The sequence below is a fragment of the Grammomys surdaster genome, unplaced genomic scaffold, assembly GCF_004785775.1.
Source record: "Grammomys surdaster isolate TR1022 unplaced genomic scaffold, NIH_TR_1.0 371, whole genome shotgun sequence".
NCBI lineage: Eukaryota > Metazoa > Chordata > Mammalia > Rodentia > Muridae > Grammomys > Grammomys surdaster.
In genome coordinates this window covers 6,174,249-6,187,632 of record NW_021604790.1, presented here as the reverse complement: position 1 = coordinate 6,187,632, position 13,384 = coordinate 6,174,249, and the positions used below count along the sequence as shown (strand labels likewise).

General features: G+C 47.3%; 1 protein-coding gene across 1 annotated transcript; it reads right to left on the bottom strand.

Annotated features, from left to right (window-relative positions):
• Positions 1–3,918: 3,918 nt before the first annotated feature.
• On the bottom strand, positions 3,919–10,224 carry LOC114632203 (intercellular adhesion molecule 5). Its single transcript, XM_028780720.1, has 7 exons — positions 10,170–10,224; positions 7,599–7,865; positions 6,477–6,797; positions 6,006–6,284; positions 5,202–5,471; positions 4,335–4,577; positions 3,919–4,136 (listed from the first exon to the last, which is right to left on the bottom strand). Exons 1-7 carry the CDS (start codon positions 10,222–10,224, stop codon positions 3,919–3,921), a joined length of 1,653 nt encoding a protein of 550 aa, XP_028636553.1.
• Between the last annotated feature and the right edge of the window lie 3,160 nt (positions 10,225–13,384).

The following is a 13,384-nucleotide window of genomic DNA, read 5'->3' as shown; positions in this document are numbered from 1 at the left end:
ACACACACACACACACACACACACACACACACACACACACACACACACACATTTTAAAAACATGGTTAAGTGACAGATTAAGGAGAGTAATTAATGGCCTTTTGAATTGTACTAGCAGGTGAGTTCTCCTTTCCTAAGGCATGAAGCCGTTTAGCCTAGTTGTAGTCTTCCCATATCTTCTTTAGTTTGTCCTGAATAGTTAATACAAGTGCTACAGCTCTCGTGTAGAAGCCCCCTCCCCACGTGTCCCCGCCCCTTTGGCTAAGAGATAGACAGGATCTACTCCTAGCCTAGCCCAATGGTCAGTGGTGAGTTTTCAGTTGCTGGTGTTGTAGTTTCATTTTGTTGCCGTGATAAAACTCTGACAAAAAGTGACTCAGGGAGGAAAGGGAGTCTTTCAGCACATAGGTTTCATTCAGTCCATTATTGAGGGAGGTCAGGGCAGAAACTCAGAAAAACCATGAAGGAATGTTCCTTGCTGGTTTGCTCTCAGACTCGGGTTTAGACCGTTTTCTTATGTGGATCACCTTCCCAGGAGATAGCACCACCCATGGTGGGATGGGTCTTCCTACATTAGTACATAAATAAGCCCCACCCCCAAGGCAGGCCACGGGACAACCTAACTGGGAAAACTTCTCAATTGTGCCTCTCTTCTCAAGTGACTTTAAGTTGTGTCAAGGTTTGACAGTTAAATTGAGAATATATATGTCTCCCCATCCTTTCCAGGGATCTCCTGGTCCCAAGCTTGAGAGTTTACTATGAAATGGAGTTCTAGTAGAATTTTTTTTCCTGTCTTCTGTCTTGGAAGGAATAGTGCCAATATTGTTAAGAATTGTCTTTGGGGGTGTTCAAAGTCTTAGGCTTATGTTTCAGGCATGGTGGCACATACCTTTAATATCAATACTGAGAAGTCAGAGACAGGTAGATATTTTATGTATTCAAGGCCAGTATAGTCTACATAGCAAGTTACAGGCCATCCTGGCTTACATAGAGAGACTCTGTCTCAGAATCAAAAACAAAAGGTGTAACTATGAAAGAGACACACAGATACGCACTGCCTTAGTTAGGATTTCTATTGATGTGGCAAAACACCAAGACCTAAAAGCAAGTTGGGGTTTATTTGCCTTATACTTCCAAGTAATAGTCCATCATGGAGGAAGTCAGGACAGGAACTCAAGCAGGTCAGGAACCTGAAGCTGATGCAGAGGCCATGGAGGGGTGCTGCTTACTGGCTTGCTCCTTATGGCTTGCTCAGCTTTCTTTCTTATAGAATCCAGGACCACCAGCCCAGGGATGGCGCCACCCACAATGGGCTGGGCTCTCCCCTGTTGTTAATTGAGCAAATGCTCTACAGTTGGGTCTCATGGAGGCATTTCCTCAACTGAGGATTCTTTCTCTGTGATGACTCTAGTTTGTGTCAACACACAAAACCTATGAGAGATGTAACCATGGAAAGCGGGGCAGGAGTCAGAAGGATCATCTGAGATCCACGGCAGCTAACCCAACAGGGACCTAGCAGGGCCATCTGCTAATAGTGGCACCAAGTGGCAGTGAGAAATCACAGCATCTAATCCACTAGCTCCCCTTGCTGGGCCTAGGAAGCCAATGACATCATCAATGATTAGGCTCATGTGCCTTAGCATTTCCTAGGTGGCATTTGCAAATGTGACTGATGCTGACCAGGCCTGGTGCAGCTAATCTAAGACAGTAAGATGGCTTCGGTCCCTAGATTCAGACGGTCTGTGTATCTGTCTTTTTTGTTTTGTTTTGTTTTTCGAGACAGGGTTTCTCTGTGTAGCCCTAGTTGTCCTGGAACTCACTTTGTAGACCAGGCTAGCCTTGAACTCTCGAACTCAGAAATCCACCTGCCTCTGTCTCCCAAGTGCTGGGATTAAAGGCGTGCGCCACCACCGCCCGGCTGTGTATCTGTCTTAAATCTGCTTCCTAACGTACTTTCCCACATGCTTACCTTGAGAAGATGACTTTGTTTGAGAGGAACTACCAAATTCTGTGTGGGAAGGCCTTTCAGGGAATACTGACTTACAAACTTGAAATACGTTCTATGTCCTGAGTTAGACTTTCTCTAAACAAACTACACATTTCTGGTCATAGAAATGAATGTGCCTTCAATTTTGAATTTGGGTCCCCCTAAGGCACATGTCTTAAGGGCTCCCAGACCATGGCACAATTGGGAGGCCATGAAACAAGATGGCGCCTAGTGAAATGTCCCAAGGTGATTCCTAGAATTCTGGCCCTTTCACATTTCTCTTTTTGCTTCCTGCTTCCATGGCGTGGAAGGCCTCCTCTGTGCTCTCACCACCATATGCTGCCTCTACACAAGCCCAAACAAGTCGAAGACTTGAAACTATAGAGGCAATCACTCTTTCTTGTGGATTGACCTACCACAGAAGAGTACGTGAGTCACAGTAATGGAAATTAAGCACATTCCTCGCAGAGTTTAGGTTTGTAGAAGCAAAGACAACAGTTTACCACAGGGCCTCTGTTGTTTTGTACAGTGAAACCAAAGGATAATTTTTATACCAATTCCTTAACCTCAAATTCAGGATGGTCCAGGAAAAAAGGGAGACGCCCTTTGGTATATGATACTGCTTTGTTTCTAGCTAACTGTAAGGTGGAAACTGGTTATGAGTGTGAGCTTTGGTTTTGAGAGCAGGAAAAACTGGCTGCTGACTGGAGCTGAGACATTGCTAGCCGTAGGCTGGCTGCTCATGTTACCAACTGGAAGCTATCCTCAAAGTTCTGAAATGCAACCATTTGGTTTAACATAACAAAAGCTTCACTTATGACAGTGAGAGAAGAAACTCAGATTTCACAAAGCCTGTTTTATTTTGCCACAGCTAACATCTCAGTAGACATTTCATGACAGCTCTGGAGCAAAGACCTGGCTTGATGTTCTTCAAGCCTTCACCTAGGCAGACACTGTCCTTCCAAAGGACCATGGAGGAAGCTGAGCGCAGGGTGACCCAGTCACAGAGATTCTGGTGACAGAACAGAGACCCATCTGTGTGTTAAGCACACTGCCGTGGGGTTGTATCCTTCCATCTCAGGTGACAAAAACAGGCAATTCTTGTGGAGAGGGAGAGTAAACCTGGGACTCTGCCTCTAACAGAAAGGAATTCAGAGTGTGGCGCCCTAAGGCCAATTTCATGGAAGTAGTCTATCTTCCACTTTAAAGCTGCCCTCCAAAAGTTAGTTAGGGTATGATGGTACATACCTGTAGTCTCAGCACTCAGCAGGCTGAGGCTAGGGGATCACAAGTTTGAGGCCATCTTGTGCTGCATAGTAAGTCCTGGGGTTTTTGTTTTGTTAGAAAACTAGGTAAGCAATGTCATTGGTCCCAAATGAAATTGCAGAGGGTTACTAGGGTGAAGCATAACCAGCCAGTGCCCTTCATGATGTCAGTGGGCACAGTCTGGGGAGCAGGGGAGTATGGACAGGGGAAGAGTTCTAATTCCTGCCTATTTGGTTTGCTACCTATCCTATGAAGTCTTGTCCCTGAACTATGAAGTCATCTGGAAACCCTGAGCAATGCGCTCCAGGATATTTCTGATGACCCTTCTCCCTTGCTGTTTGAGAGGTGGGCAGTGGGAATGAGGCGCAAGGGCAGGGCCTTCTGTGTGCCTGAGACTAGACTAGTTAAACATGGAGTGAGAGGATCCCTCAGCAGATGGAACAAGCAGACTGAAATATCTAACAAACTGGAATAAACTCAAAAGAGAAAAGAGCGCCAGATGGACTGGATGCAAGCCACGTGGGGCCCTGAAACCCGGCTTTGGGGGACAACAGAATGTAAGGAAATGAGGCCTCACATTGTCTCCTCTTTCCTCCTTGGCCCACTCTTGCGTTCCTGTAAACCCTGGTAGCTGAGGTCACACTCAAGCAAAGGGCTGTTTGTGGTCAGCAGAGATGCGCGTGTGCTTTGCACTCCTCAGCCTGTATATCCGAGAACCGGCTCTCCTCGCCTTTGTTCTGCTCTTTCTGCCTGTCTGTCCGTTTCCTACTGCCTCTCTTGCAGGGGTGGTAGTTCAGATATGCTGCTATGGTGATCACAGCCATGCCCAGGCTGAAGACGATGATGATGAAGATGGTGGAGGAGCTGATCCCCTCATGCAGGCCTGTGTAGCACAGAAGACATAGGTCGGGAAAGCGGGTTGAGGACAAGAAAATCATTCTGCCCCAAGCCACCAACCCCACGTCCCCACGTCCCGTGTTTTCCAGCCCCTGAACATCTCTCTTCCCTCCATGCTTGTGTGAGAATCCTAAACCCCTGGGGTGCCACTCTATCCCAGCCAGGCAGCTAGTGTAGTAGGTACCTTGGACAATGACAGCAATGTCTTTGCTGACAGAGCCTAGTGGGTTGGTTGCTGTGCAGCAGTAGGTTCCCGTGTGGTTCTGGGTGGCCTTCTGAGGTACATCAAGGTCAAAGATCATCCCATTCCAGGTACACACCAAAGCCGGGATGGGGTTTCCCTCTGGGATGCAGGCAAGCATCTGATCCATCCCTTCTTCCCATATCTGGTTGCCAGGACAGCCGGATTCCTGAAACCTTGGCTTGTCTGCAAGACAGCCCCGCCAGGAGCCCAGTTCTATGTCCTGTTCCCTTCTCACTTCCTTTCACAGTTCCCATCCCCATCAACTCAAAACCTGCTCCCTTAACCCAACACTTTCCTTTTCATGGAGAAGAGAATCAGCTTCCTGCCTAAACCAAAGCCTCTTATCCCTTGCAGCCTAGGGCATTTCTGTGGACTCAGGCTAGGTGATAACGCAGCCTTGTTGGTGAGACCCAGGGGACTTTTCCATTTTAGGTTCTCATTGGGCAAGGGTGAGCTCAGAAATAAGGATTTTCTCAGTTTCCAAAACACAAATCTTGATCTGGAATTCTGGCAGTTTTTCTTCTTAGCGGTAGCCTCGGCTGTCCCCTCCTCTGTTACATCTCCCAGCCGCTGACTAACAGTGTCTGACGACAGGAGGCCCTTGCCTTTCTGGGCTGCCTCTCCCATCTTGCTCTCACTCACTTTCCTGAGGGCAAGACAAGCTTGGTGACAGTTCATTTTGTTTTCTTCTCTGGGTTTTCTCAACTAGAAAAGTGTGGCCCCTCTACTAACAAAGCTACTAGCCAACATCTCTGGAAAGGGAACTAAGTATCTCGAGTTTGTCCAGGGGGATAGGCCTCTACTCACATAAGACATGAAGCTGGATCTCAGTGGTTTTGACCAGTCGCTGGCCCCGTACCTCCAAAGAGGCCTCACAGGAGAGAGTCCGGCCATCATCTTCCTCCCTGGCAGTAAACAGAAGCCAGGCAGGCTCCCCGGGAGCAGAGAGGTTTAGGGATCCCTGGAGCCGAAGAGTAGGGATAGGTGATGTTAACTCATGACCTGAGCAGGTCACATTAACGTCTGTCCCTGCCAGAGGGTAAGCATCTTCTATCTCCAGGATGGGTGGAGGGAAACCTACAAAGAAACGTAAAAGAACAGTGGACACATTTCCAAGCCTGGTGTGCACGTCTCTCCTCTTCTTGCTGGAGGTCTCCTCGGGTAGACGATGTCAGGAGAGACTTGGGATAACATCATTGCTTCTGTAAAGGCTGAAGAGAGGGGACAACAATGTGGTTTAAGGACTGGGAGCTTCCCTTCAACAATATACTGGCCACATTAGGCTATGTCTCTCCTTCGAGGACAACAAGATGTCTCCTTATCGTGCAGATTCCTTACTCCTTTCAAATGCTTATTCTAGAATGAAGCTCCAGCATCTACAATTTCCCTCTTGGCAGGACAGGTTTGGAAGCTGAAGGTGGAGGTCACAGAGAGGTGCTGTCGCCGTCATGTCTCTAACCCACCTCCACCAGAGAAAGAGGAAAGCTAATGCTCACTAGTAGACGCCAGCAGAGGTTAGCAAGCATAAATAGCTGCACGTAGCCCATACACATTGCTATGCAAACTCTCCTTAGCAGAGACCCTATGTGGAGAAGGGGTAGGGTCACTTACTGTAGACATACACTGGTTTCCTTGCTTTCTGCTCCACGGGACCCAGAGACACAAGGCAGGTCAGCTCCTGGTCACCTGTCTCCATGGCCCACATGGTTGCACTGGCCCATGCTGCGTCTTCCTTCCAGGAAGAGAAAGGGCTCAGCTCCTGGTCTTCCAGGAATATTCGGAAGACAGCTTCCTGGGCTGGAAACACCTTTGTCACCTCACAGCTCACAAGCTCAGTCATCCCAACTTCCAGCAGCGAACGCACCCCGATCTGGGGATGCTGAGAGAATTCTGCCGAGTAATTGGGAAAAAGAAAGGAAGAAAGCCATAGTCATGTGTCACATGGGACGCTGTGGAAGGGAACAGGGCTAATGGTGAACCAGAGGTGAGGTTTAGTCACCCTCACTCCTAAACCCTGTGGAAACAGAGTCTCAAAGGACAAAGCAGGCCCTGGGCTCCCTTCATGGCTGGACCCTGACTCACCAAAGATCCGGAGTTGCTTGGTGGCTGAGCTGCCATGAAACAGCCCCCCACCTTGTGGGCTCAGATCCAGTTCTGCTCGGCAGGAGAAATTGTGCCTGTCATTCTCCCGGTGGGCTCTGACATTGACAGTGACCTCAGCTCTTTGGGATACCAAAGATAAACTCAGGAAGACTTTTCTGTGCAGTTCTCGGTCACCCTGGAGGAGGGTCAGGGTGAGGCTCTGCAGGGGTGCCACACTGGGCACATGACACTTCACTGTGGCGATTTCATCCACAGTCACCCACTCGGGCTGCAAGTCCAGGATCACCTGCTCTGGTGGCTCTTTAAGACAAAAAGGCAAGCCTTCATGAGGGGCCGTTCACCACCAGAAGGAAATGTCTCAGCAGAAAGGGATTGCAACCCTTAAAGCTTTGGGGGATGAGTTAGACTTCCAGCTCTCTGTCCACCGAAGGTGGCCGTGGCCAGGAACTGTGACAGTTACTTTCTGTGACAGGAAGTTCTCTGCTTTGATTATTCCTGCCATTTGGAAACATTTTATTTCTTATCAGAGGTTTCAAAGGCATAAGTAGGTCTTTAGCAGTCCATGAAAACTACTCCATCCTTCCCACGGAGATCCCAGTCATTCTTCCCTTTAGATGGCCCTTGTAGGAACCTGCCTACCAGTCCCAACACCTCAGAGCCTCTTTCCTTCTTTGTAAAGAGGGCCTCGCGGGGCCTGCACCACAGGCTTCTCTAACTGCCTCAGCTCAAGACTGTCCCTCTTGCACTCCCTGGTTATCCTAAGAGCTGGCAGCAAATAAGCCAGCACTCATCTTACATTTCTCCACTTGTCTGGCCACTCGGAGGCTAGCATTCTTAAGCATCTACTCCCTGTATAGTCTGTGTATTCTTAAGGATACCCCATGGCTTATGCTGTAAACTCAGACGGCAGCCTGTACTAAGGGAGAGAATCCTGACAGTATGGTTGAATCTTTACTTGGGGTGTGTGTGTGTGTGTGTGTGTGTGTGTGTGTAATTCTCTCCCCTAAGAAAACTTCCTGCCCTAATTCTTCCTAAACAGGATGCCTTCCTGCCTCCCTATTCCTCTCTTCTTCTGAGGCCTCCACCCTCCACAGTACTCACGGTACATGATGATGTCGAGCGCTGTGTCCTTCTGCACCCCTGCACAAGAGAAGAAGCATTGCAGCACAGAGTTCTCAGTGATGTCCTCCAGGAGAAACTCTTTCCACTGGGATCCTTTGCTTAGCTGTGTTTTCTTGAAGAATGTCTCAATTCCACTGGGCCCAGGGTCTGGACAGGTGGTACTGCAGTTGACGGTTAGGGAGTGTCCGAACTCTACCAGGGCCTGAGCTGGATGAACAGACACTTGAAACAGCTCTTCTGTGGTCCCTGAAAAGAAGCACACATGCCAAACGTGCTGGTGAGGACCAGGAGATCCAGAATGTGTCGAGAGGCCATTCTGGTCATGCGATCTAGGTTGGAGAAGAGGGAACCTGTCAAGGATAACAAAGTTTTAGGAGCCGGTGAGTTAGCCCTTCCATCACAAAGGGACAGTCCTGATCCCAACCTCACTCCTTACCCTCCTGTCGTCTCTAGATCTTGCCACAGAATCTAAGTCGTTCCAAAAAGTCACCTCCTGGAAAGCATTCTTTGTAAGCTTCTAGAGGTCTTTATAGAGGTCTGGAATCAGGCACTAAAGACCCTAATGGGGTCTTCATTCTTCCACTCCAAAGCAGTATTTCTCTCAAATGATAGTTAAGGGCTACCTCCTCCAGAATCGCCTGGAATGATTGTAAAACTGCAGGCTGCAGCTCCTCCTCAGACAGAGTACCAGCTAGTGAACACCTGGGAAAATGCTGAGAACAAAGCAAGCCTCTTGGGAACCCTTCTCTACACAGGACAAGAGAAGGAAAGGCCTCAAGGTAGCTCCCAAGCTCACGAGTATCCCATAGAATTTTCTCCCTCTTCGCTGAGATTGCTCCATTTTGCTTTGTGATGCTGATAAAATGAATCTGTTTCAATGTTTGCAAGTTTAGCCTATGTTAAGGTTTGGATCCTAAGTGTCCTCAGAAGCCCATATGCTAAAAGCTTGTTGCCCACTGTGGCACTATTGGGAGGAGAGGGGCCCTTTAAAAGGTGGGGCCCAGTGAAAGGGCCCTGCCTTATGTCTTTGCATCAAGCACACATGGAAATCAGAAGAGACTGAATCTCCTGGAACAGAAGTATTGGATGATGGTGAATGGCCGTGCGGCTCCTGAGAACCAAGTCTAGACCCTCTGCAAGAGCAACCACACTCGTAATGGCTGAACCGTCTTCCCAGCCCCAGGACAAATACTTTTGAGAAAATTAAAAAGGAGCTGGGGATGTAGCTTACCCGGTCCATTGCTTGCTTAATATGCACAAAGCCTTGGGTTCAATCCCCAGCATTGTATAAAACTGTCAGTGTGGTTGTGGTGTATGCCTTTAGTCCCAGGAATTGGAATTGGGAGGCAGAGGGAGAAGGATTTCTGTGGGTTAAAGACCAACCTGGTCTACAGAGTGAGTTTCAGGACAGTCAGGGCTACACAGAGAAACCCTGTCTCAAAACAAAAACAAACAAACAAAAAACAAATCAACTCCCCAGGGGTTTTTGAAAATTTTGTTAGTGTATGTGTATACACATGTGCATTTACATCAGCTATCATTATGTGTGTATGAGAGAGGGAGAGAGACAGAGAAGAGGAAGAAACAGTGCAGTGTGGGACAGCAGAGAGCCAGGTAGAAGACATAGTCCCTTTACAGAGTTCTGAAGCTCTGACACTCTATTAATCTGGGCTACAGTAATAATTAAATTGTAAAGATTCGGGCTGGAGAGATGGCTCAGTGGTTAAGAGCACTGACTGCACTTCCAGAGGTCCTGAGTTCAAATCCCAGCAACCACATGGTGGCTCACAACCATCTGTAATGAAACCTGATGCCCTCTTCTGGTGTGTCTGAAGACAGCTACAGTGTATTCATATATAATAAATAAATAAATCTTTAAAAAAAAAAAAAAACAAATTGTAAAGATTCTGTGTCCTAAGTGTCTCTCCCAAGGGTCCAGATGAGGGGTGTCAGCCTGCTCCAGATGTCCCATGTCTCATCTTAATTCCTTTCTCTGTTGCCATGATAAAGTAACCCGACAAAAGCAATGTAGGAGAGAGGTTTTTATTTCTGCTTACACTTCTAGAAAACATTTCTTCTCATCACAGGAGGGAAGTCAAGGCAGGAACCTGAGGAACTCAGCACATGCATCTCCGATCAGGAGCGCGGATGCGTGAGCTCAGTTCACTTTCTCCTTCAGCTCTGGTTATACTGGAACACTCTCAGCAGACAGGCTAGCCTCAAACTCACAGAGATCCACCTGCCTCTGCCTCCCAAGTGCTGGGATTAACGGTGTGTGCCACCACCACCATCAGGGCATTTTCTCCTTTCTATTCAGTGCAGGCTCCCAGCCTACAGAATGTTGCCACCCACATTGGGCGGGGCTTGCCACTCCAATGAACCAAATCAAAATAATCCCCCACAGGCATGCCCAGAGGTCTGTCTCTTAGGAGATCCCAGATCGAATCAAGTTGACAACTGAGATTAACCATCACCCCATCCCCTTCTGAGTCATCACCCAAGTGTGTCCTGGCACATAGTGACTAAAGGAACTTGTCTAGATACCCTCACCTGGACAAGGAATCAAGGCCAGAAGCATCCAGATATCCAACAGAAGCATTTTCATTCTTGGGGAAAAGTCCAAAGGCTGGAGAAAAAGGAAAAGAAGTGCTGGAGAGATACTGTTTCATTACATTTCCATGATAACTTACGTATATGAGTGATTTCCCTGTGTGTGTGCCTGTGTACCACATGTGTTCCTGGTGCCGGTGGAGACGTAGTGCTGGATCTCCTGGAACTGGAGGTATAGATGGTGAACAACCATGGTGGTTCTGGGAATCCAACTCCAGTCCTCTGCAAGAGCAACCAGTGCTTGTAACCTCCCAGCCAACTCTCCAGTCTGGAAAATACTCCTATAAATAAAGATGTGTAAAAGGAGTGATTTGCTGTAGTTCCTGCCTATAGTCAAGCCCCTGAGGTGGAAGAGGGAGGATCAGAAGTTCAAGGTCAACCTCCTTTATTGTCCTTGGAGAGTTGGAGGTCAGTCTGGGCTACACAAGACTTCACCTCAAAAAAGAAAAGGACTGGAACACACACACATTCATATATATCCATTGTGTGTTTACACACATATACATATGCATGAAACCAGAAGCCTTATTATAGCAAGACTCTCATCAGTGTGGTGTATTCAAAGAACTTCCTGCATCCAACTGATTAAGTTTGGTCCTTGCTCAAGGACCGGGAAGACATAAGGAGGACCAGCATGTCTGATTATGGCTTCCCATGTGGCTATATTGTATATATCCTTTTACTAGTCTGTCTTGTCTATTAGACTGAGTCAAAAAAAACTGTGTCAGCAGGGAACCATGAAAAATAGTGTCTGGGGAGATGAAATCTGGCAGAGTTTAGTTGTCATGCTCAGTGCAAAGTGACCCTGAACCCAGCAAACACAGTCACTGGAAGCTTGCTCTCTGATGTAAGGGAGAAACGTTTCCATCTGGTCTCTTCAGAACCTCTGTGAAACATCTCTCAAGACCATTGACTCTTCCTGGTTTGCCACCACATTCACATTGAACAAGCAAACGCCTCCCCTCCAGCTGGTTCCAGCTTCTGTCCCCAGTCCAGGCTTAGGTCATCTGTCCCTGTTCTGCATCCTTTATTCAAACAAAACAAAACAAAAAACCCCATCTAATCTAACTTCTTCTAAAAGTTTCCTCTAGTCCCGCTTCCTCCCCTCTTTATCTGTTTCCTCCAAGGGAATGCAACTGAAGCCTCTGGCATGCTAGACCAGAGCTCTACTCTGGGCCTGGTCTCAGGCCTGAAAGGAGAGTTTTTGCTTTGTTTTGATTTGGGGGTTGGTTGTTTTGTTTTATTTTGGTCTTTTTTTTTTGTACACATGTAACAGGCATATCAAAAGTAATATTTCCAAGTGAATGTTACTTTTCCAAAATAACCACTTTAAACTGGGAGTGGTGGCTCACTCCTTTAGTGCCAGCATGTGGGAGGCAGAGGCAGAGACAAATGCAGGTGGATCTCTATGAATTCAAGGCCAGCCTGGTTTACAAACTGAGTTCCAAGCCAGCCAAGGCTACAGAGAACCTGCCTAAACAAACAAACAAACAAACAAGCAGGCCAGGCAGTGGTGGCGCATGCCTTTAATCCCAGCATTTGGGAGGCAGAGGCAGGCGGATTTCTGAGTTCGAGGCCAGCCTGGTCTACAGAGTGAGTTCCAGGACAGCCCGGGCTATACAGAGAAACTCTGTCTCTGTCTCGAAAAACCAAAAAAAAAAAAAAAACCCAAATAAACAAATAAACAAGCAGACAAAGAAAATAAACAAACCAACCAACCACTCTTTGGGAGGCCATGAACTTATTTCAAAGATATACCATTATTAAAAAGTCTGTTGGAAGTAATTTATAACTGGCTTTTAAGTTACATAGGAAAAAATCATTTTCTTTATTAAATTCTCCGTGTGTGTGTGTGTGTGTGTGTGCATGTGTGTGTGTGTGTGTGTGTGTGTGTGTGTGTACAAAATAAGATGATATTAGTCACCAGAGTTGCCAAATGTAGCTCCAGTGACTTACAACTCTTTCCTAAGGGCTGCCATTATTTAAGAAGGAATACCTTAACTAGACTCTGAAGGAATTTCCAAACACAAGCTGGGTAACAACCCTGAAGAAAATGTCCCCAGATGGGACAGATGGTCTCCAAGCATTTTTGTAAACTTATTGTTGAGCATGCCAGGCTCTTAGTAAAATGGGGAAGAAACAGCCAGGCGCTGATGGCACACGCCTTTAATCCCAGCACTCGGAAGGCAGAGGTAGGTGGTTTTCTCTGAGTTCAAGGCCAGTCTGGTCTAGATAATGAGTTCCAGGACAACCATGGCTATATAGTGAGACCCGTGTCAAAGAAGGAGGAGGAAGGCGGAGGGGAGGAGGAGGAAGAGGAGGAGGAAGAGGAGGAAGAGGAAGAGGAGGAAGAAGAGGAGGAGGAGGAGAAGGAGGAAAAAAACCTTTATCCTGTAGCAAGGGATTCCTCGAAGTTTGTAGGAAAGGCAAACGTAAAAATATATCTTTGCTAAATGCTGTAATCAAAGGTATGACGGACCTAAGGTTGTACCTCAGCGGTAGAGTGCTTGTCTACCACACATTGCATTCAAACTGTTCCAAGGTGGGTGGAAGATGTTCTAAATATTTTGCAAACTTTCCAGAAGATGTTGAAAATATTGGTTGGGGATCTGGAGGACTTGAGTTCAAAACCCCAGCAGCCAAGTAAAAATCTGGGTGTGGCCTTGCAAGCCTGTAAGCCCGGTCCTCAGAAGGGCCAAGAAGGATTGCTGGAGCTTGCTGGTCAGCAGCCTGGGTTGGGTGAGAGACACTGGCTCAAAGGAACAGATGCTGTTCCTGCAGTATGTGGTTGGTTTTCCTTGCAGTTGCTACTAGTATATATCTGTGCCCATAAGTAGGTACAAGAAAACAGGGGAAAGTGAGGGTTCTTTTTGGTCATCACCCTGCCATCCCTGCCCTCATCTCCACACCTGTGTCTTTTCTTTTTTCTTTTTCTTTCTTTCTTTTTTTTTTTTTTTTTTTTTGAGACAGGATCTTGCTCTGTATTTATCCTAGGCTGACCTTGAACTCACAGTCCTCCTGACTGTTGAATGCTGGATTAAAGGCTTGTGCCACCACACAGGTTCCCAGACTCTGTGGGCTCTGCTGTGTCAGGCCCTCCTCCTGCCCACCTGTCCTTCCTACAGCTCTAGTCCTTCAGCACTGCTGCCTGCACA